The sequence below is a fragment of the Cornus florida genome, unplaced genomic scaffold, assembly GCF_030987335.1.
Source record: "Cornus florida cultivar Cherokee Brave unplaced genomic scaffold, ASM3098733v1 CherokeeBrave_3.0.0_Hap2_Chr09, whole genome shotgun sequence".
In the NCBI taxonomy this organism is placed as follows: domain Eukaryota; kingdom Viridiplantae; phylum Streptophyta; class Magnoliopsida; order Cornales; family Cornaceae; genus Cornus; species Cornus florida.
Window position 1 is genome coordinate 64,088,977 of NW_026775579.1, and position 24,046 is coordinate 64,113,022.

A 24,046-nucleotide genomic window follows, 5' to 3' on the forward strand; every position below is an offset into this window, starting at 1 on the left:
AACCATGGACGCCAGATCTTGAATTTATTCATGGTAAATAATACAATAATTATAATAAATAAATAAATCTTGAATTTATTATATGCGAACCAACCCTTGTGTTCTCAAGAACCATCAACACTATGATGTTGCCACGTATACGCAAAATTAGATCCACCCCATCCATTTTAAAAAGCAAATGCACTCTAACGGCTAGCCCTCTCAATTCGAAAACTCAAATTTCGGACCAAAACCCTCATTTTGCCCTCTTCAGACCAAACCTCTCTCTCTCTCTCTCTCTCTCTCTCTCTCTCTCTCTCTCTCTCTGTGCAATCCATACTCTACAGTTTTACAATTTGCAAAGCTATAAGGACAATTGAAATTGCAATAATCATCACGTAGAGATATAGGGTTTGTTTCCCAGGTGTTTCAGATCTTTCAAAGAAACAGAGAATCGGAGTCAATTTAGGGTTTCGAAGATCAAGAATGGATATTTCACAAGAAATCGACGATTACATCAGAGAATCGATTGAGAACTCCCTTGGTCTCTCCGTATCTACAAGCACGCTCGAGTTGAAGCTTCAAGCGTTTGAAGAAGCCCAACAGCGTCTTCGCGATCAGTACTTGTACTTGCAGGCGAGATTGAATGAGAAAGACGAAATCATCGAGCGTGCTAGGGTTTGTATATTTTCTTTTAATTACTAAATTAATTACATGTTCATTTGGATCTCTGATGTTATTAGGGTTTTTTTTGGGTTTGTTGTTGTTCGTATTTGGTGGTGTGTTTGTTATTATAGGCCGAGTCAAGTATGAATGCACAGGCTTTGAAGAAGTTTGTTGAAGAGAATCAGAAATTGGCAGTGGAGTGTGCTAATCTTTTGAGTCAGTGTAAGAGATGGGAGAAGGAGTGTTCGTTGTACGATCATGATCGAGAGGCGTTGATGGATTTTGGGAATGAAGCCGATGAGCGTGCGAAGGAAGCAGAGATTCGTGTTCGTGAGTTGGAAGAGGAGTTGAGAAGGTTATCAGAAGAAGTGCAGTTCTACAAGCATCAATGCCAGATGCAAGCGGTAAATTATTTTAGTTCTTTTCCCTCAATTTTGTATGTGCTTATTATTTGCTGCTCTCAGGTAAAAAAGCATTTCTTGGTAACTGATTAGCATAAATATTCCAGTCTATTACATGCTAAAATAGTTGTTTTAATCCCTTGGATATGAGAGAATTGGGTTAAAAACCTATTCACTTTACCCCCGTGGACTAAGCAATGTGTGAAGATTGTTCCAGAGAAATATCACCACTTTCACACTTCCGTGACGAATCTTGTATATGTTCCTAAGAAAAGGAATTTATCCATTTTTCGGCTCTCAGAGGGGCGTGAAAACACATAAGAACCAAGAAGACCATTTTGGGTTACTGAGTTCTAACTGGAAATATCTAATAGTTTAACTAAAATTCTCAACGCATATTTGCTATGACATCATGTGTTTATCTTTTGTTTTTGGAGGATGTTAATACGTACAAAGATTCTTTAATCATCCTCATTCTATATTTTTTTGCCTTGTTAAAGTTCTGTTAACAAAGATAAAAGTCACTAGTTACACTCTTTTATCTAATTCATGCTGGTCCATAAGGAACCTATTGCTTGGAATAATGGTAAAAGCCTGAGCTAAGTTTGAGAAGAACCACGTTGTGCAAATGAAGCTAAATGATTGTGTTTGAAGAAGATAAGTTATATTGATAAATCAAAAGAAATGAGTGTGCTCAGCATCGTTTAAATGATGGATGAAGTAAAATTTTATGTGAACAACCTTGGAAGATCCTGTTTTCTTGCCATATAAAAAACTGACAATATTGATATCATTCTACCTATACATTAAAGTTTCATTTGTTACCAAATTAGACTCTGTGCAAATAATGCCAAAGGTTACGTGTGTATCCAGCCCACCCTTCCCAATACCCTCGATTAATGGGGAGCACCCTTGATTAACAGTGACCATACTAGGTAATGAACGTTGTTTCTAAATTATTCGTTTAACTTAACAATGGGATTCTAAATTTCAAAAAAAAAAAAATTTAAAGGGAGCACCCTCAATTATAAGCTGTTTTTTGGTAGTGAAAGTACTAAAACTAAAGAAACTATTACAATAGAATGTTTCACAAGAAAGGAGGAAGCAGAAATCATGATAAACGTGACCTTTACAAAAGTAACCAAATTGTGCTGTTCTTTTGAGGCACCATGAAATAGGTACTGGTACAAGGCATCTGCAATTATGTGTGCTTAATATTAGATTCTTCTATATAATGTAATTTATCTTGCACCACTGCCAAGATGGAAACATTGTTTTTGTTGTAGGATCTTAATGTGTAATTGACTTGTATTCTGTGATTTTTGCCATGTGCACAAAAATTTGTATCAATTTGGATATGTATGTTGAAAATGAGTCAATATGAATAGATATGGTGGCTAAATATTTAAAATAATACTGGGAATGGAACTCACAGATAATAAGAACATTCCCCAACAAAGATAAACTAAATTCATTTACCAAAAAAAAAGAAGAAGAAGAAAGATAAGATAAAACCTATTTGGTGAGTTCAAAAGGAAACCGTAATATCATACACCAGTTCTATCGTAAGAAATAAAATTGTGTGCTTTAAAATGTTTGTAATAACAAATAAACATGATAGATTGAATCCTTGTCAGAAACTGCTGATAGTTGAAAAAAGAAAAAGTAAAAAAATATAGAAAAGATAGTCGGCCAATTATATTAACACAACTATGAGTGTCTATTAGTATTAATAACCAGGCTAAGCTTATAACCATGAAATATAGTTAATATATTCTTACTTAGAGGGATCGTTACTCTTAGACACCTTATTCAGATAAGTAAATATAGAGGAATTGTTTAAGACCACAATAAGATGCATTTGTCTGGCACTATCAAAGTAGTTGTAAATACAGTGGGCATGGCATCCTTTTTTTTTTTTTTTTTTGATAAGTAATAATAAATTAAAAAGGCGTTCAGAAGGGGAACGCATCCCTTAAACATTAAAGGAACCGGGGTCTAAAAGAGGGGCTAGGGGTATCGTTCGTTCTTACTGTGAAATACGTAATGAACTGAAAGTATCTGTCTTATATTGCTTTAATCATGTTATGTTAAAAAATAATATTTCAATGAGTAGCATAATTTTGATATCCAAGCACAGCAAACTGAATAGGCATAGTTCACGTTTTAATTAATATTGCAATTATGATTAGAAAGAATTTAAATAGGGACTAATGATGAATATGGATTTTTTACCCCAAGTATTCAGGATTAATTTTTTTTGTTTGTGGAATCGATCAGAAAGCTAGTTTGCATGAATATAGTCTTCCAGTGGATAATATAACATGGTGGATGAATTTTGTCATATAGACTTCCTTTTTTCTGCAAAAGGTTGTCCTCCAGTTTTTTAGATGTCGCATAATTCGTGTTTATTGTAAAAGATCTAATACATTAAACTCTAATCACTTTACTACAGTACCCTTCTTATGGGCTTCTCTACAAAACTCAATTGCATCCCCTAAAAGAATGAACTTGTCAAAGTAAGTCTTTGTGGGTTTGAGAAAGTTTTATATGAACTCGAAATTTTCAGTCCTTACTTTTTGAGGTTTGGTGTTGGTACCAAATAACATGTGGAATATCTTGTAGTTCTCTTAAACCAGTGTTTGTCATGGCAACTGTAAACTTAAATGATGGATGATATTCCTGTAGTTAATCTGTGAATTCTTTCTTTGCTCTGGAATTTGTATTAAAAATGATGTGTAAATGAATAAAACCAAGTGAATTATTGTACTAGTCCCTTTCATGTCCTGAAGACAAAACTACAATTTCCTGTGTTGAGCAAAGGCATTCTGTTGAAATCTGGGTTTCGTCATTGTATAATCCATTATTAAGATATTCATCATAAATGAACTTGATTCTTAAGGAGGTGATCTAATTCAAATACAGTTTGTTGAGGATATTAAAATCATAAATTTTCAGGGCTTTATGATTGATGAGCTTGACACTTAATGAGTAGGTTTATTCATACATATTTCAATATGTGTCGAAATCTCCAACTTTTATCTGTAACTTGTTTCCATGTCCCTTTCTCAATCTTTTGTTGATGAATTGATTCTGGCTTGTGCAAAATAAAGTTTGATTTATTAATATGTGAGTGCAAACGAGGTAACTGAATTATAATTAATTTGGTGTTTGTGATTGATGAGCTTCATTTTTAAGATAAACTGGGTGGTGGGTACATATTCATTTTATACTTCCAGTTTCTTTTTCTTTTTCTTTTTCTTTTTCTTTTTCTTTTTCCAATATTCTGTGCAAAAAACAATGTCATGTTTAAATACTGTGAGGAGGCTGAGAATTATATGACTTCGTTTGCTTAAAGGTTGATACGCCTATGGAGGGCACATCTGAGGAACAGATTTTACTTCAGTCGTTAGTGGCAACTTTGGTCGGCAAAGATGATGTTGAACCAACTGCGCATGCTTTTTTAGAGGCAAATAGCGGAGTAGAAGTTTGTCAAAAGTTGTTGAAGATGTGGAATAAGTGAGTAATTTTTGTTGTTTTAGTTCTATTTGGATAGTTAAGTGTGATCATGTTTCATTCACTTACAAAACATTAAACATATATACAGCATTACCGAGTGCCCTAATTAGGTTTTGAGCTGAGGATGATACAGAGTTGGATTCCTCTTTTTGAGCTATTTTCGACAAATCATAATTTTTGAAAACCAACCATTCAACATCTGTATCTTTAGAGTTTGATATCCTTGTTGCAATTTGCTCCAAATCTCTCACTGAAAATCCCTTCTATTGTGTGGTAGCTTGAGGCCATCATCCCAGAAAGTTCTGGCAGTAGCTGCTGAGTTCAAGATGCTTCAGAAGGATAAGGAGCATTTAAGGATTAACCTTCATAGAGCCGAAGAGGAGGTGAGAATATTAGTGAGACGTGTGATTTCATGTTATTCTGTTAATAACCAATGTTTTATATTTGCTTAGGTCAAATTGTTGTTTGAAGAAAATAACCTAATGAATGAGGAGAATAAAAGGTTGAGGAGACAGTTGCACAAAGAAAGACAGCACTCTGGTTCAGGTGGAAAGCATACCAGCAGCACTTCTGCCAAGGTAAGAAACGAGTGAAGAACAACTCATTTTTATCGGTTTTATGCATTTGCTTGCATGTGTCCATAAGTTCGATATTCGTTTAGCATGCTAACCAATTGATATTTCTGTGATTTAACATCGTCATGCAGGGCAGCAAGCGAAAATGTAGTGCCCAGATGAGTAGCAGCCCAGTTGAGAGGAAAATTGATTTCAGTGACGTGGATTCGCCAAGACCTCCTCTGTCACCCTTGCAACATAATTCCCCCGAGTCTAGATTTTATAAGAAGTAACGTGAATTTTGTGATCGATCTGATTCATTTTTCATCTTCTAACTTTGGTACTAGTATCCATGATGGTGTGTTACCGTTACTTGGTAACTTGTATGGTTACATTTTTTTCTTCTTGAAAATACATAATTTGTCATCTGCAAGTGTTGCTAAGTTTGTCATCTGAAATGTTGATGGCATATCCATGATGGTGTTGATTAAAGCTACTTTCTATAAACTAGTTTTGAGTCTTTGTGGAATGAAAGTCTACCAATCTATTGTATCAGTAACATTTGGGCACTCTGTTCCCTCCTTTTCCTTTTCCCTACAAAATGCAATGTGAGTCTATGACAGTATGTATAGCTACCAATCTTCTGTTGTCTTGGATGTGCAATATGATGCTTCCAGTACAGGTGAAAACGAAAGGATCCCATTTTGCTGAGAGTAGTTTTGAAGGTACATATTCCATTTTGTTGTTGTCTTTCTTGTGTTGTATGTAAATTACTAGTGGATACATAATGCAGTTGTTGCATATGAGACGGAAAATTATTGCATAAGCTATGGTGAAATAATTGTATATGCGACGTACGGATCAAAATTCTCTCTGTAATTGTATATGCGACGTACGGATCAAAATTCTCTTTGGTGCAACAGTACTTCTGTCCCAGCCGATGAGAATAATTTGGGATATGTGTTACGAAAATATTGGAACGTTCACAACATTTTCCTAATGTGCATCACAAATTATCCTCACCAACTAGGAGAGAGTACTGGCACTGGACGCAGAACTAGGAAAACGGGAGACTCTTCAACCCAAACTCAGAATTGGTTTTGGTTTGGGTCTCCGACGGTTTGATTTGTCTTCTAGAATCCCCATCGACTGCTCATTTCTCTACCCACGGTACTCAAAACCTCTACATTCCAACGACATTTATATCTGATCCTCTCTATTTCTCTCTCTACCCCTTGGTAGGTCTTTCCATTTTTTTTCAATCAGAACTTCACAACCCAGCATCGTTGAACGCTCCGCTCCATCGACGACAATAGAAGATGAAGCCTCTTGGCCAGAACGAGAGATTTGGCATTCGTTTCGATGGGTTGACCTGAGGAAGCTCTCGCAGCTTTCAACAATCTCGAATCGTTTGTAGCATATCACTTCTTGAATTTATTAGAGGGCCTGATGCTTTGCTGGTGTACTGTGTGTGCAATATAGGAATTTGAAAATATTATGAAAATGGTCGGAAGCAAAATAACACACAGAAGTTACTGTATCAGATTACTGCAACTGTAAGTAGCAGTCATTCATTCAGTAAATGACATAAACTGACTTACAGTATAAGATCAATCTTCATTGACTTCCAGTAATAAGCACAACCACCACATTACTAATTTTTTTTTTTTTCCCATTTACTTAAGTCATGAGAAGGCACTGAAAATCTGTGAGCATTTGCCATGCAGTAAGTAATATATTTGGAAGCATGTTATATAAAACCAACAAGGTTCACAAATACTTAATACCTAAATTAATAAACTCCTGTATAAAGCCCCGGGAGAGAATAACCTTTCCAAGAAAAATTAACTATGTTTAGGCGGTCTCCTTAGTCTTTACTATAGGGATCTTTCTTTCAAATTTCCACATGGCCGGATTAATCCCCATCCCCAAGCTGCCCAGAAAGCCAGCCCTCAGAAGGTATAACTGAACTATGACATAAACAAAAACTGCCGTCACATTGAAAGATGATCGAACTGTTCATGTGGATCAGGCACCAATATAAGTTCTCTGGTGTCTGGACGATTAACAAAAGCAGCCTGGAGCAAATGGAGAAATTGAAGCAGTAATGCCTTGGAATCGCAAATGGATGGTAATATCACCGGTTCACCAAATCTTCTTTTTGACCCAAAAGAGAAGGATGACAATTCCTAACACAATGGCAACAGGAGCCCATTTCCGAATCAAAGCCTGCAGACAAGATTCAAGATCCTGATAAGATTATTTTAGATCCACACACAACACACGCACATTACAGGCACTTTTAATATTAACTAACAATGTAATTCTAGAATAACTTGATTAAAATTTCAGGTAAATATTGATGCCCATGGAAATAGGTTCATTCAATTTCATTCTTAACATTAGAATAAGCCACAAATCCATGTTCTGTAATGGAATCGATACAAAAGTGGGATACCCAAAAATAGAGCCAAGTCCTTTGTAATTGGTGTTCACATTACATTCGTAGCACTCGAATTACGGAAAAGCATTCCAAATCTGCTTAGTCAGGGTTCATCGCATAGCATTTTTAGTCCAAGACCCGATAGATGCAAACGAAACCTGTCTTTCTCATGTTTTTACCTTGGTCACTATTACTACACTGCAATAGACTTTCCAATTCTCAGCTAATTGACATAGGAGCATTGATTAAAAATGATATCAATAATAAACGACAATAGACTTGCCAATCCTCAAATAAGTGACATAGGAGAATTGATTATAGATGATACCAATAGAGTTGGATTCCAACAATAATTCTCAATTGAGTATTGATAATATTGAACAAAAACTAGTGTGATATATTATTAGAGCTGGATTCCATATGTAATTCTCAATTAAGTACTATAATATTGATATATAAATTAATATGGTATATTATATATAATCTAACTTTACTGGACTTTGAATTTGTCACAAATATAAAAAAACTCAGTTAAGAAGAAGAAAAAGAAAGAAAAAAAACTATAGTTTCTCACCAAGTATGATGATATAAATTAATATAGAAATAGTCAAAAAAATGTTTATAAAATCAAAATTAAAATTATATTGGCATATTTATAGTAGTATAGATTTACCATTAAATTTCAACGGTTATAGTCAATCACAAAATATGCCATAAGAACTCATCAATTTAACTCATCCTGCTATAATTCTATGATTAACGTCATCTCCAATTTATCACACACACTCATGAAAGATCAATGAAACACAGTAACCATGCATGCTTTAATGACCTATAACTTTTGTCAAAAAAAAATCCAGCAATGAATATAACCATGTAGCTAGGCAGGCATCCATTCAACAATTCGAAGCCTCGGGTAAACATTGCCATGATATGAGATGCAACTGCAAGATTCCAAATGTTAGGTCAGCTCAATGAATATTACATGGAAACCAATGCATGAAGTCCATGAACTCTTTCAATTGACGCTTTTTTCTTGCTGAAGCCCTCAAGACTAAAGGCTGATAAGGTGCCATCAAGATGTTTTTAGAACTGGGTAAAAAGAGCTCAGGTGGTAGATGGAAGCTAGTTGATTGTGATTAGTCCAAGCATCAAAAAATGGAGATCATGGGGTTGACGAGAAGGACCACTGGCATGCATACCAGTTCAAGATATTGTTAGAGCAGGTTCCATCATTAATGCAACATTCCTGGGATTGTAAAGAGGAAAGGTTTAGATTACCAACTACTGTATCCCCACAATTCCACTGAATCTTTTACTGTATTCCAGGATATTTCTCCCAGCAACAGGAATCAAGTGACTAAGCTTAACTGCTGTCACTCGAGCCTCCCAGCACCCCTATTTCCCAACACCACCAATCACCATCTCATCACCCACTATCACTGCTGTACCATCATCTCCACCATCCTAAAAAGCCACCACCACTAGCAGTGGCCACTCAGAACCCCTATGCCACCCATCCATTGAGCCCGCTATTTCTTGATCACATGATTGAACCTCCTCACCTACCATCCCCGCCATCCTCTCTGCCCAACCACCACTATTCACAAACATTACTCCAACCACCACCAATCACCACCCATAACCTTTCTCTTCTCTTAAGGTACCCCACCACTATCTAACCCACTATTCCTATCAATCCATCTCAATTACGTATCTTCATGCTTCTAAAATCAAAGGCGGCTCGTATACGTGATAGTAGCAATGTTGCAGCCGTTATCTGAGAATTGGGTGAAAATGAGCTCAGGTGGGTAGATAAAGCTCGGTAATAGTGAATAATCCAAGCATGTAAAAATGGAGATCATGGGGTTCATGAAAAGGATCACTGGCATGCTACCAGATCAAGTGGTTCCATAGATGCCATGGGGATAACAGAACACTCATTAATTAACAGGCAAAGTGTTTGTATGCTTCAGTATAGAGAGAAGGAAACAAAATTATACAATAACTGAGAAAGAACAAAAACTAGCAGTTCACTAAGGGTTCGTGATTAGTCGACATTTTTTGTTCAATTGGGTTACCTGAGCCAAAACCACCGAAAATATACCACACGTTGGTCATCTTCTACCTATTTTTACTTTCCGCTTTCTGTTCTCTCTCTAACACACAATACATCAACAACAAACACCTGCCACCACCATCCAGCCTTTTCTCCCACTAAGACCAATGTAAGTCTATCATTTGGAGTGGATTGTGGTTGATGGAAAAGATGGTGGTGCTCGTAAGTGAAGAAGATACTTGTGTCAGTCAGCTGTGCAGCATGGAACTTAAGAATAGATCTAAACTAAAATGACATTAAAATGCAAAACACATTAGTGCATTTCATTAAATTTAGAATCTCTCATTGACCAATTTAGAAATTTGTTATTATGACATCTACAATTTCTATTTGGTCATTGCCAGCTGAGTTATGGAAGGGAAAATTTGTTACAAATAATGAAAAATAGGAGAAGTCTGTATTATTGCTCAGACTAAGGTAGGTCCTGGTGACTAAGGCCAAATTTAAGGATGTTAATGTGGTTTACCCAAAAATTATCCTCCACATTATTTACTTTCTTCAAATAAATTAACAATACTGATTGATTATTTTAGTCATGTTATTTGTAACGTTCTTATTCTTGAGGATATTTGCATAATCAACCAAATAGGGAAAATTCAAAAGCACATGCAGTATTACCATAAAAAGGTGCACATACCAAGCAAATCCACCAACAAATACAGGGTATGATCACTCAAGAAAGTGGAGATAAATAACTTCAAAATTTCAGCAAGAAAATTGTGCATTATAAAATGATCCGGTTAAACTAACCTGTCGATTTAAATCTTTTGCCTTATCCGCATATACACGAGATTCTGATGTCAAGCGACTAGACATTTGACTGACCTCTGCAAGAATTAATATCTCAACGATATGAAATTACAAAAACTATGCAGCAAATTACTAGAATAACATAAGAAGGTAGTGCATCAATATTGAAATGAACAAAAGTGCTGTCCATCACAAAGAAGGGGACATATATAAACTCATATAATAGATGGTAGAAGATTTAATTAAAAATATAACAGGTGGAGGCCTTCACCACGTGCCATTTTTCTATTTTCCCAATAAGTTATATGGTGTTTTTTTTTTTTTTTTAACTGTTCAGCAATAATCAAGAAAAAATCAGCACAATGTCAATGGGAATCATGGCTCAAAGTCTAAGCACCGCAGAGGCACTAAAAGGACTCAATCCATACCAAAGATGGAATGAATATATATATATATATATATATAAGCCTCAAAACAGTCTAAATATCATAGAGAATATTTAAAAATAATAGGATCAAAAATGGATTCATAGAATAAATAAAATGTAACATTTAACAAATGCAACATTGTTTGAGCCCACAAGGGCTAGAGCAACTGGTAAGGCCTTTGGATGTCTCACCTTAGGTCTCCGGTTCAACGCTCACCAAAGGTGAGGCCTGGACTTAAATAGTTAAATGACGCACGCGGTTTGAAATATTTATGTTGTATTTTTTTCTTGACCCTTATGTTTTCCATATATAGACAAAACGTTTTTAGTAACTCTTGGTTATATCAGATCTAATTGGCCCCTAATTTTGTTTTTATTCATACATTTTCATGCATTATTTATAAAACTTGTAAAAACCACCCCCAAGGCAAATGATAATATGAAGAATATATTACACTAATAAGAGATACATGTAAAGTACAACTTTGAAAAGAAAAAAAAAGATAAGTGTAAATTACACCAATAATTTGTTCTATCAGTAATTAAAAAAAAAAATTTAATTTAGTTTTTCAATGTAATGGTAGAGTATAATAATGCCATAAACCATGCAATCATATCTGATTTCTATTGACATCATACAATTTGAAGGCACAAAATCTAGAAACCAAAATCAACCTATATCATTCACTTGCCATTACACACCTAGAAAGCATAGTGTGCTATTCAATTTCACATTCAACTCCAATATGTTCATGATACAACAAACTATCAAGTGTTGATATCTCTCCATTGTTTGCATGCTTATAGTCAATTTGCGTGCTTATATTCAAAAGACTCAAAACCACTGTATTTGCTATTTCCACTTATAGTACCTATTATTCCTAGGCTGTATTGGCAAACCTGGACCTTTACTAAAATTAATTACTACCTTCAACCTATATCATTCACTTGCCATTACACACCTAGAAAGCATAGTGTGCTATCCAATGTCACATTCAACTCCAATATGTTCATGCTACAACAAACTATCAAGTGTTGATATCTCTCCATTGTTTGCATGCTTATAGTCAATTTGCGTGCTTATATTCAAAAAACTCAAAACCACTGTATTTGCTATTTCCACATATAATACCTATTATTTCTAGGCTGTATTGGCAGACCTGGAACTTTACTAAAATTAATTACTACCTTCATTTTTTACATAAAATTTCATCTATAATTTCAAGTCCATTGATGTTTTCCCTATTGTGTGATCTATTTCCATTTCCCATATAGTCTTTTGCACCCATTTCTCCCAAAATCTCCTAATGTTGCTCATTATTTTCTTAGCTCCATACAAGAATGAATAATTCATAACTTATATATTTTGCTAGTAGAAGGAGTACAATAGTGTTAAGCAACCAATTCCTAGATATTTCAAACATATGAAGGAAAGTGCGCCAGCTCTGACCAATTATTTTTAACAGAACTTCAGAATTCTGTCCTCATATGGGAAATGTTAGTCTTAGTTGTCTAGTTTCTGAGTGTTCCATGTTTATTGATTTTAGATATGTATACTTCTTTTACTCTGTCAATTTTCTTTATTGCTCATGTGATGTCAAAGCATTTGCATAAGCTGCCTTCTATACTCCAATTTTTTAGGTCTCTAACCACCTATTTTAATAAAAACAAGTTCTTTTATCAGAAACTCAAATAAAAAAAGGTTAGACAAAGGTCTCTTTGTCAAAGCTGATGTTTCATGCCCCAACACAGCCACATCTAGAACTTCATGTCTGTGGATGTAGAGGAGATTATTTGTATAATTATTCCTTTTTCCTTTCTTTTTGTTTCTTTGTTGGGTATGCAATGCTTAGGGTAGGGGGAGGCGGTGTTACAAAATTTAAAATAAAAAATAAATAACCATTGAAAATAAAAGGGTTATATTCTCTAGAAAGAACAAATAACCATAAGGTGGTAAATTGGCAGTCAGCTGTCTACTTTCTACTTCTTAGCCGAGACCTAAAATTCTAAGAACATTTTATCTAGCTAAGAAAAAATCATTAAGGCTGTGACTTGGGAGGGGAAGAGAAAAAAAGCCAACGGTAAGCTTTGGCTGCAAAGCAGTGGTGCACCAATATCGCCAACAAGGTTTAAATTCAGAATATTATATGGAATGTTTGTTGTCTGTGAAGTGCCAAAATTTAGTCTTTTACTACTCTCCCTCCACTAGCAGGATCAATACTGATACACCCGTTGTTATCTTTAAGATGAAAGATGAAACTTATTGATAAATCCAGCATGTTGAACTTTAGAATATATAATTTTTAATCAGTATCACGTTAACATATGTAACATTAAACATCTTTCTGTCCACCAAACCTCACAGTAGTTTCCAGAATAGCATGCCGAACAAGTTTGGCAATCTTAAGCTCAGAGTTGAAGAATTCAGCATTTCTATCTCTTAAAAATACTTTCAAAATTATAAAACAAACTGGTCTCAAGAAAATTAAAAAGAATAAAGAATAACTTACGGTCCAACTTTTCACCAACACCAAGAACTTCCTGTACATTGCGAGTCATTATTTGGTGTACTTCATAAAGTTCATCATTCAACTTTGCAATATTCCGCTGAGTTCGAGTGTCCTGGTAGAGTTTCTTTGTTTTCTGTATGAATGTATCTTTTAAACATTTGAAAAAAAAAAAAAAAGAAGAAGAAGAAGAAGAAGAAGTACATCAAAAGTAGGAAAAATAGATTGTTGACAAAATAGCAAGGACGTGTACAGAAAAAGATGGAGAAGTAAGATCTACCAAATTTGATGAAAGCATAAGGTCTAGCGGCAGTTTCAATTTGACTTCCATTAACACGTTCAAATTCATTCTTTAGGTCCTCCAGGTATTGAAAAGCGAGTTTCTTTGGATAAGAGCGATCACACATTGTCAAATAACAAACACGTCCTTCAATAATATAACTAAGAAGCTAGGTTAAGAAAACATTGAATCCATAAATTTTCATTCCTAAATAGAAGAATTATAGTAATAGCATAAACAGCAATTTTGAAGGCAGTGAGATTGGATGGGGAATGTATATAACTTCAACTACGATAGGCCACAAAGTAATACAGAAAGCAACAAGGTTCATTTTATGACCATAGAATTAGGCATTAATGTATATTAAACATGCTGTGTGCATGAACTCACTGGCATCATTGCAGCCATGCACGTTTGCACATCGCAGCATGCATGCATGCATCTAAAATAAATTTCATCACCATGTATCAAGAGAAATATAATCTATCAAATAAAAGGATCAGAAGAAACTCTTATGGCCAAAATACTTTGTGATTTGTGAACGACAAACCTAACTTTGAACATCTTCATATTGCTCAAAATATGCAACTTCAACAGGGAATACTGCCAAGAGGAAAGCAGAAGTTCCCAAACTAAAGCTGCCATCTGGACAACATTGGTATTAAGTAATTTGGTCTGTTTAGTAGGAGAAAAAAATGATATGAAGTTAAAAGAAAAGGGAAGGGGTGGATGATAGATTCTATGGTCTAGTGAGAGGAAGGGAAAAGAAAAGTGGAGAGGGGGCTTCCTCTCTAAGCCCACCAAGTTCTATAAAAAAGTGGGAAGAAAGTTCGAGGGAAAGCGCTCCCCCTTTTTCCGCACATTTTTAGCATCCTTTTTAATGCAAGGGCTTAATAATAAAACTGTGCAACACATCTTTTTTTCCTTCCTTTCATTCAGATCAACCAAAATAAAGGACAGAAAATATATCATCCTTTCACCAAGTGTTCCTTTTCCACTTTCCTCCTACCTTCCCTTTCATACTTATATACTTCGAATCAAACAAAGCATTATTGGAAAATGGTACTCTAATTCAACCCTCAGTAGTTGATCTGAAACCATTATCCTTAAAATGGATCCAGAACCATCATAACAGCAAATGTCCATCTTATCACACAATTTTTTCCGAAATTGCAAGTCCGTTACTTTAAATTGTGTATTTAGTGTATAGGAGAAGTAGAGAACTATTATAGATAACGAGGACCTGATTAAAAAGAAAAATCTCAACACAATCTCATAATTGTCCATTACTGAATTATATACAGAAGTTGTATAAAAACTATAACAGGATGCATGTCTCTAAAGTTACAAGAACTACTTTGCAGTTTCCACAAAAAAAATATAAAAATATAAAGCACACCGATGGGATAACAAGCTTGTTACCTTCTACCTGGAGGGGAAAAAAATAAAATGAAATAAAAAATGTTACCATGAATTTAATAACTTCCAATCAAAGAGATGCCACCTCAAAATGACAACTCAGCACATGAAGATATAAAATTTAGAGCAATAACTTGCTATTATGCGTTATAAGACAGTTAATTGTTAACAGAACTTTTGCCGACAAGCTTGTTACCAAAACAGTAGCAAACAGCAAAAAGCCAGCTCCCAAGTAGCAGCTAAAATTTCTGTCAACCATACCCATATGAAGTGGAAAAAGAGAAGGTGACAAAAGGAAAATGTGAAATGTAAAGGATACTGGAAAACGTAAGGGCCAGTTTCAACTGACATTCTTGAAGCCTCATTCTGGCCTCTTGAGAGATTTTTGAACAAAGCCTTGACTTGCTGTTTATAGAATTCAGAATCTTGCAAATCACGGCCATCATCCAGTCCTTCTGCTAGTGGAAGTCCATCTGTAACACGAGCAATCATTGTCATCTTCACCATCTCTGCTTCACAAGCTCTCAGCTACAAAAAGATGAGAATGAAATGCATTAGCCATTAAAAAGCTGCAACCTGAGAAGGAAATATAACTTAAATGAATTAATTGGACATTCATCTGAATTTCAGTTTTAAGGCAACTTTACATATAACTGAGAGACAGAAACAGAATTTAGTGATGAATATAAACAGTTCCATATATATAGTTATATTTTTGTGTATAACAAGGATTAAATAATGTCAAGAAATTTGAATCCAGCAGGCAAAGTTGAAATGCTAATAAAGATTATACAAATATATACTATAGAATAACAACTATGTCAATTGCAAGTTGACATAGAAATTAATAAACCAGAACGAGTTTCATCGAAAGTGGCCCATATGAAGGGCATCAATATCGCATGAACTCGTAGGAGAACGAAAAGGAATTGAAGGAGTTAATAGTAGGTAATCACCACCAAATATGTAACTATCAATTAAAAATTAACACAATTTGACCTTCTTGTAGTAACTATTGTCAAGAACTGCCACATGCTGTGCAGAAATAAGATCAAAATTATAAAATTTGGAATATAAGATGTTTGTCAATGGCCTTGAACTTTAAAATTCATGAAATCCCTATAGAAAAGGAGTGAAACAAGATGAATATGTAATTTTGAAATCCGAATATATAGATACCAATAAGTTCCTGGATAGAGGCCTCATCCATGCTCAAAAAATCAATGATGTGCACCAATAAGTTCCTGGATAAGATGTTTGTCAATGGCCTTGAACTTTAAAATTCATGAAAATCCCTATAGAAAAGAAGTGAAACAAGACGAATATGTAATTTTGAAATCTCAATATATAGATACCAATAAGTTCCTGGATAGGGGCCTCATCCATGCTCAAAAATCAATGATGTGCACCATGTGTGTCTGAATCAGGGTATGCATCAAAACTTTTTCAAGCAGATTGGAACTGTTTGTTGGGGATTCAAATTTGCAAATGTTGCTTCTAAAATGTCCAAAACACATTTTTCTTAGGAAAAAAAAAAGATAATAAAGCTCTAAAACTTTCATTTAAAGACTTGAATAAAGTTGGATTGGACTTGTTTTTCCCTTTGGATGGATAAGATCGCAGATGTCAATAATTTCCAGGTGCAGAGTTGCAGACAGGAGTAGAGTATCACTAATTAATTTTGTGTTATACTGACTGGGTAAGAGCTATTCTTATGCAAACGAAAAAAAATATAATTTTTCCACCATCACCCAATTGTGATTCAACTTTCAAGCAACAACTGTAGAGATATTCTTGTATCATTTAAGTTTTGACAATGCAGATGAATGTCCTAAGCTGCATTTGATGCCAATGAAATACCAAAAAACCTTATTCTCAATTTTGCTCCAAAATGTGACACAATTCTACTTAAAAATTACAATGTATTGACTTTGATTGTTAAAATGTGTAACAAAAACCTAGATAATTACACCTGGATCCTAATGATTGTTAGCATGTAACAAACTAAGCCCACTAAACGACTCAAATCATCATAACAGGTCATCAAATGCTGAATACTTAGCGAATCAATCATTACGTTGAATAATCCAACCAATTCACCACCAAATATCATCTCAAAAAACATAAAAACAGCGCAGATCGGAACAACTGATTCAATTCCTATAAACCGAAAAAACATTATGATGATGGACAAAAATTATATGAATTCTATAAATTATTTAAATACCTCTAATGCGTATGTATATAAATGTGTCGAATTCAGATCTTCTCTTCAATCTGTTATTCTTGGTTTAGCATTCACCCCTTCTGCTTCGATTTCAATGATCCGATCGCAGAATTGAGGCAATGTTCCAATTCACACGACGAGATTGAATTAGGGTTTCTATAGAAGACAGTGGAGAGAGAATGAGTAAATGCTGGAGAGCAGAAGATGAATCAATTAGAGAATTGCGAGTGCAGTGATCACGGCGCGACTGAGAAATCCGGCAAGTGATGGAAATGGAAACCGCCGGAGGTAGAGGCCTTGTATCGGAGATGTAGGCCGCGCGTCACTCCGGAGAGAGAGAGAGGGGGGGGGTTTTGTGCCGACCGAGGGTCAAGAGAGAAATGGAGATCGGGATTATTTAATTATGAGATGTATTATCTAGTACATTGTGGTGCATGCCAGCAAAGGCCAGCTGCCAATCAGATTAAAACAAAAAATATAAGTACATATTACGACGTCGTGCATATCTTTGCCCGGGGAATATCTTAAGACTGTTTGGATTGCTCAAATTGGGTGGATTTGGAATTTAAAATGGAATTGGTTTCATAAAATTTGAAATTCAAAAATATATAGTGTCCTCAAATCCCATAAAAATAATGAGTAGAATTTGATCAAATTTGTAAATTAGGCTCAATTATTCATAATAATAATTAAGAAATTAGAAATCACTTTAATTATGAAAACAAGGTAGAATAATTTAAGGGAGGTGGGTGATATTGACCCTCCACCCTTTTACTTTTTTTTTCAAACGTTGTTTGGTTATTAAAATTTGTAATTTCATAATTATCTTCTTCTGTTTTCATAATAAAATATGACATTTGCATAAAGTTAGTATGATAAAAATGCAAGTATAGAAATAAATACATAAAAATTTGATGGATAGAATTAAAAATGATCACATTAGAAAGATGATTAGAGGAGATAAAAGGAAAGAAATTGATAAAAATGATCACATTGGAAAGATGATTAGAGGAGATAAAAGGAAAGAAATTGATAAAAATAATCTTTGAGTACGTTGCAAGCAAGTGACATATGTGAGAAAAATACTAGAAGAAAATCGAAGTTAATTAAAATTTTAATTAATAAGAACAAAATAGTTAGGGGTCATTTGGTAATATTTTTATTTTTTTTATTTCTTGGGTTTCTAAAAGGCAAAAATAAAATAAATTAAAATAAATAGGATAACACATTATTTCTATTTTTAAAATGTGGGAATTGGGAACATGGTCCTCAAAAACCCAAAATACCAATTCCATTTCCAAACAGAAGTCCAAATCCCATGTAAATCTGTTTCCAAACGAAGTCTAATCTCCTTATCCAGTCTCTCTCTCTTGTTCTGAAACAGAGCGTACACAGCGAAAATTGAGAAGTGAGCGAAGCATTGGTTTTGGTTTTTGCAAATTGGGTTGGTCTCAGATGGCTTTGCTTCGTCTTCTACACTTCCCATCGACCACTCATTTCTCCACCCAACAGTCGTTCGTTCCCTCAACATCCCCAATAACATTACTGCAAAAACCTCTTCACTCCAACAACACTATCTTTGCTCTTCTCTCTCTCTCTCTCTCTAACCCATCCTCTCTATCTCTTTCCCATTTTCCCCCAATCAGAACCAGACGACCCAGAATCGTCCCCTTCAATTTCTCATCTCCTACCCAAACCCAAGCCACCATTGAAACCCCAGAACTTGAAAACTCGGAGACAGTAGAAGAAGAAGAAAATGAATTCTCTCGAACCAGATTGCTTGCCCAAAACGTCCCGTGGACCTGTACTACTGATGACATTCGATCTCTGTTTGAAAAATACGGAACCGTCGTAGATATAGAGGTTGGTAATGCTAATTTCATTCATGCCTTTGCTTTTTCTTTCGTGTTTTTTCTGATTTGGGTCTCTTTTGATTTTTGTTGTCTCGTTAAGATATCAATGTATAACAAAACCAGAAACAGGGGTTTGGCGTTCGTGTCCATGAGTTCACCTGAGGAAGCTCTCGCAGCTTTCAACAATCTCGAATCGTATGTAAGCATTTTTTAGTTATGAATTACTTCATGGGTTTGTGTTTGTATTTCGATTTTATGGAGCATGATTTTTTATTTTATTTTTTATTTTTTTTATTGCTGGTGTATTGTATGCTTTATATAGGAATTTGAAGGTCGAGTTTTGAAGCTCAATTGGGCAAGGCCAAAGAAGCAGCCTTCTCCTCCTTCGCAACCCAAGGCGATGCCGGTTCACAACTTGTTTGTGGCGAATTTGCCCTTTCAGGCAAGGGCTAAAGACCTCAAGGAGTTCTTCAATACTGAAAATGCTAATGTGGTTTCTGCTGAAATTATATTTCATGATAATCCGAGACGCTCGGCTGGGTATGGATTTGTTTCCTTCAATTCGAAGAAGGAGGCCGAGGCAGCCCTTTTAGCATTTCAGGGAAAGGTAATACTGGGTTATACTGATTCTGCTTATATTAGTTTAATTTTGACTTGTTTTATATTGGCATAATCATATTATGTTTGTTGGATTTAATGAGTTTTATAGTCAAGAAGCTGTTATATTGCAGACGTTCATGGAAAGATCGATTCGAGTGGCACCTAGCAAAAGATTTTTGAGACAAGGAACAAAGTTGAACATCCAACCTGAAATCACATCAACTGAATCGAACACGGATGCCAAGCAGTCAGAGGGTGTTGTTGAAGCTTGAAGGTGAATCTTATGAGTCAGCAAGTTTCCACTTGCTCTTCACTTCGTTTCTTTAAGTATGCTAAGTCATGTACATTCAGTTTTGTTGATCAAAAACTTATATAAGATTTCATCTGGCTCAAGTTGGCTTTCTTTTTCGTTTAATCATTCTATTTGCATTGTGGTTCATCCCCTCTATTGATCACTCATTGCATAGTATTGCAAAGTAGAACATTATAGGTTCGACCCATGTCTACCAGTGTTGCATGGATTTTCGACTAGGATAACTGATCCTGACTTTTTGCAGTAATCAAATTCAGCAAGGAACAAGCTGGGACATAAGTCCACAATTCATATTCTTGTGATGACCAACATGGAAGGGGATTGAATGGGGAGGAATTCAAATGAGGAAGGGGTAATAATTTATTACTATGTGGCTAGGGGTTTTGTGTTCACCCCATTGCATTCAGGTGGTTTTGGAGCACAGAAATTCAAACAATTTAATCAAGCTTCATTTAGAAAATGATTTTCTAGGTTTAATATCTTGTGTTACTTATCCAAAAAAAAAATGGTTTAATATCTTGTGGAGGAAGGAACATTTGGGGGATTTCCATCGAGGTTTCTTGTTTTTATTGGGTCGACCTCTAGATGATGATTGGGAAAGGCTAGAGGAATGCTTCAGATACATTAGCTTTATAGGGGCGTGGTCAGGAGCGAGAGTGTGGCATGACATTCAGTGTGGAAGTCTCACTTCAAAAATACCTTCCTAAACCTCTTTTAGATTACCGAAGTCGTTATTTAATGCAATGGAAAAAACTTGAACTAACAAACATGTGGCTGCGAGTTCAAGTTTGAGAGAAGCCACTTTGTGCAAAATAATGTCAAATTATGTATCTGTATTCTTTCCCTCCCAGTATCCTGCATAGCTGACATATACATACAATGATACACCTCTTTTAGATTGCATTGATAAGAGAGTGCTTATATTGGAGAAGTTCCTGTTTTAGTTTGAGACCAATCTATAGGGTGTTGAGTGGGGATTGGGGAGAGCTTCAAATTTCCATAAAAGATCATTTAAGGGTTGAAGTGCCTTGTAAAGTATCTTCTTACGCAACAGAACTTATATTGGCAAATTTTGTAGATCAAAATTTGAGACTAAATTGCTTGAAAAACAAATTCGTGAGGAGTGGATGCTATTGACAAGCAAAAGAGCTGCCTGGTGGCTTTTCGGGGAAAAGTTTGAAGTCCTCTGTGTCAAGGAGGTAACTAGGGGATTCTTGGGGTAGAGTCTGTTAACCGAGGTTGTAGACCTTCTTTCTTGACAGTGGATTTGGTTTGCGTGATTTTTTTCTTCTTTTGCACATAAAAATCTGGTGTCTGCTATTTGTTGAAGTTTACTGCAATTGAAGTTCAGTTGTATCTGTTTTGATTTTAAAATTAGTTAAAACAATTAAGTAGTTCTACAAGACCTATTGAACCAAAAACAATTAAGTAGTTCTACAAGACCTATTGAACCCCCCCGCGGGGGAAGTTTAGATCAGTGGACCTTGTGTAACTCTATATCAGAGTCTCGGGTTACCGTCCTCAATGCTATCATATCTTTATTGTATGGAGTACTGCTTTGAAGGATGCTCTAGTCGGGATGACCTGGATGGCAAGGCGGAATGATTCCCAATTTGTGTTGCGTTGGAACAAGGCTGAGGAATGGGATAACCATCTCCTTCACTGTGAGGTTTGCAAACTTGGCAAGTACCATCTTTATTTCTTATGCCGTGTGTTTAGAAGATCTAGTAGGCACACTTCTGAAGATCAGATGTTTGCTCATTGGGTCAAACAAATTTTTTTTTGGACGTTCCCGATTCTTTACTCTTTTAATGAATTTCTAGGATATTTTAGTTTGTATAGAAGAAGCTTAGGTTCTCACTCTTGAATATTTCGCTGGCATACGAGTTTCTTTTGTTGATAATAAGATATTGCTTATAAGGACGCTAAAAAGAAGAAGAAAGTTGGGCATCAGACAGCTATAATTGCATCATTCAGTCCCAAGAGAACAATGAAATTCAATAATCTGTTATCTCCTGAATTGTGCCGTTATTGAAAGGTTAGATGTCTTTGATCTTTGCCTTTCAGGACTGCATTAACACTTCATTTTGTCTTTCTTTAATCAACTAAAGTAAGAATTAGGTCCTTGTGCCCATCAACTTCACAATTAGATATCTTCGGCCAAGTTCCATTATGCTCTGTCGATGTGCTGACATTTATTGGTTATATAATTATGAGAATAAAAATTAAAAATGCTCCGCTCATGCTCTGCCTGTCAATGACTGTTTTAACTATTAAAACTAGTTATTCGTACTCTTACCCTTGATTGAATTGCATGGCCAATCCACAATTTCATGATGTGTCAAGATGCTGTGTTCGAAAGCAACTGTTAGGATTCTACATTTTCTGTTTACATATGGTAGTTATAATGAATTTCACAAATGGTCGTATGTATCTTATTTCAACTGTTGAAGGATTTCTTTGTTTCATCTCATGAATTTGTGCACTTTGTATAAGGTTATATATCTAAATTATGTTGATTTCTGTTGCTTTAGATGTGTTCCTTCATTCCTTGTAGTGAAATGATGAGTTGATGAAACCTCTGGCCTTACTGGGTTAGAAATTAGTCACAAAAGATACAAAGCGACTCTATTCTGAGACCAGTTGAATATTTTTTAAAGAAAATGTAGAATATTTAGTGAATGAATTGATGAAAGAAGTTAAGTTGTGGTACTCATGGAATAATATGGACTCAAATTGAAACAGTTTTGGAGGTGAAAAGGTGAGTTGTGGTTATATAAAAGCCCAAAGTGGTAAATAGGGTCCCGAATAACGAGAGAGATGTAAAAACCATTTCTGATTACTATTCCTATTCCTAATCCTAAATGGAAGGGTTCCATATGTAAACATAGTGTCTATTTCGATACGCCCGTATGACCCTTTCTTATAATGAGAATGTATATAACCCTATTCCAGTCTGGGTTGTATGGGATGAAGTTCTAATCTATAATCTGCTGATTGAGTTGGTTCTATGATTATTAGGTTCAAAACCCTAGCCCATTTCAGTTTGGGCGGAACAGATCTACTAATTCTTTGATTCTCGTTAGCAAGAGGGATCTTGAACTAAGAAATAGATCCTAAAAGAAATGAACTGTAGTTAGAGGTGGTACCACATGGGGGGCGCAAATCCTCTTAAGTAACTTTGTCCTGTTGTCCCATGCGGTGCATGTTACTTGGCATATATTTGGCCACGTCCTTATTTGTTTAATTCCCATTGAGACCGTGTTTGGATGTCGTAATTACACAAAATAGCTTACTCTCTCGTAACCACATTCACCCTCAAACAAGGTATTCACATAGTGCCGGCTACATAATGTCATATATAAATGTAACTCAATTCAATATATTATTTATATTATTATTTGATATTTATGAAAAAAATTTGGCAAAATTTAATATTAATTGCCACACTCACCACCTTCATCATCAAAAGAAGGTATTCACATAGTGTTGAATAACTAATGTCACACATAAATCTAACACAAAAAATTGGAGATATCAAGCTATTGAGTCTGTTGAGCTAATTTTGTACCTACTTCCTTTTTACCAATTAATCTCTGTAGCTTTAGATCATTACAGAGAGCTAAACCAGATGAAGCCTCCCAAATAGTAAAAATTCTATCTTATCCTGCCGACAGAAGAAGTCAAAGCTCTTGAATACACCGTTGATAAACGTGTCGTTGCCACATGACTCTTAGATACGTCTCTACATATAAATGAAGAGGGGTCACTTTTATAACTCTTATCTTAAATACGTAGGTAGAGTTGTCCACTTTTATTATTCACGAGCTACTATCACATGTGCCATTTTATATCAATAACATTTCCAAAATCTAATTAAATTCTCTTATCAATCATCTCATTATTTGTTTATTATTTTTATGTAGCTAACATCAAATTATTTATAGTTTTTTTTTTTTGTATGATTAAAAGAAATAAAAGAGTTAACC

General features: G+C 35.1%; 3 protein-coding genes across 4 annotated transcripts; 2 read left to right on the top strand and 1 right to left on the bottom strand.

The window, feature by feature from the left end:
* Positions 1 to 215: 215 nt before the first annotated feature.
* On the top strand, positions 216 to 5,744 carry LOC132274132 (uncharacterized). The gene is made up of 6 exons (XM_059775306.1): positions 216 to 657; positions 777 to 1,049; positions 4,405 to 4,565; positions 4,843 to 4,948; positions 5,018 to 5,143; positions 5,272 to 5,744. Exons 1-6 carry the CDS (start codon positions 466 to 468, stop codon positions 5,410 to 5,412), a joined length of 999 nt encoding a protein of 332 aa, XP_059631289.1. The 5' UTR covers positions 216 to 465; the 3' UTR covers positions 5,413 to 5,744.
* A 1,082-nt stretch (positions 5,745 to 6,826) lies between these two features.
* Positions 6,827 to 17,672, bottom strand: LOC132274133 (25.3 kDa vesicle transport protein SEC22-1). Its single transcript, XM_059775307.1, has 6 exons — positions 17,292 to 17,672; positions 15,384 to 15,592; positions 13,646 to 13,806; positions 13,369 to 13,515; positions 10,432 to 10,508; positions 6,827 to 7,348 (listed from the first exon to the last, which is right to left on the bottom strand). Exons 2-6 carry the CDS (start codon positions 15,569 to 15,571, stop codon positions 7,265 to 7,267), a joined length of 657 nt encoding a protein of 218 aa, XP_059631290.1. The 5' UTR covers positions 15,572 to 15,592; positions 17,292 to 17,672; the 3' UTR covers positions 6,827 to 7,264.
* Positions 17,673 to 18,582: 910 nt separating this feature from the next.
* On the top strand, positions 18,583 to 20,500 carry LOC132274134 (28 kDa ribonucleoprotein, chloroplastic). 2 transcript variants are annotated; one of them, XM_059775309.1, is made up of 5 exons: positions 18,583 to 19,154; positions 19,245 to 19,343; positions 19,467 to 19,751; positions 19,876 to 20,018; positions 20,302 to 20,500. In XM_059775309.1, exons 1-4 carry the CDS (start codon positions 18,747 to 18,749, stop codon positions 20,014 to 20,016), a joined length of 933 nt encoding a protein of 310 aa, XP_059631292.1. In that variant the 5' UTR covers positions 18,583 to 18,746; the 3' UTR covers positions 20,017 to 20,018; positions 20,302 to 20,500. The 2 variants fall into 2 exon arrangements, with proteins under 2 accessions (XP_059631292.1, XP_059631291.1); XM_059775308.1 differs by lacking the exon at positions 20,302 to 20,500 and having other exon boundaries at positions 19,876 to 20,181.
* Positions 20,501 to 24,046: the final 3,546 nt, after the last annotated feature.

Bases quoted from the DNA above. Each gene is read 5' to 3' on its own strand.
- LOC132274132 (XM_059775306.1), top strand. From the start codon at position 466: ATGGATATTTCACAAGAAATCGACGATTACATCAGAGAATCGATTGAG. The intron at 1,050-4,404 runs GTAAATTATTTT...GTTTGCTTAAAG, and splicing joins ATCAATGCCAGATGCAAGCG to GTTGATACGCCTATGGAGGG. The intron at 5,144-5,271 runs GTAAGAAACGAG...ATCGTCATGCAG, and splicing joins CCAGCAGCACTTCTGCCAAG to GGCAGCAAGCGAAAATGTAG.
- LOC132274133 (XM_059775307.1), bottom strand. From the start codon at position 15,571: ATGGTGAAGATGACAATGATTGCTCGTGTTACAGATGGACTTCCACTA. The intron at 13,516-13,645 runs GTAGATCTTACT...AATGTTTAAAAG, and splicing joins TTATGCTTTCATCAAATTTG to ATACATTCATACAGAAAACA. The intron at 10,509-13,368 runs GTAAGTTATTCT...TAATTCTTGCAG, and splicing joins TGTTGGTGAAAAGTTGGACC to AGGTCAGTCAAATGTCTAGT.
- LOC132274134 (XM_059775309.1), top strand. From the start codon at position 18,747: ATGGCTTTGCTTCGTCTTCTACACTTCCCATCGACCACTCATTTCTCC. The intron at 19,344-19,466 runs GTAAGCATTTTT...TGCTTTATATAG, and splicing joins TCAACAATCTCGAATCGTAT to GAATTTGAAGGTCGAGTTTT. The intron at 19,752-19,875 runs GTAATACTGGGT...GTTATATTGCAG, and splicing joins TTTTAGCATTTCAGGGAAAG to ACGTTCATGGAAAGATCGAT.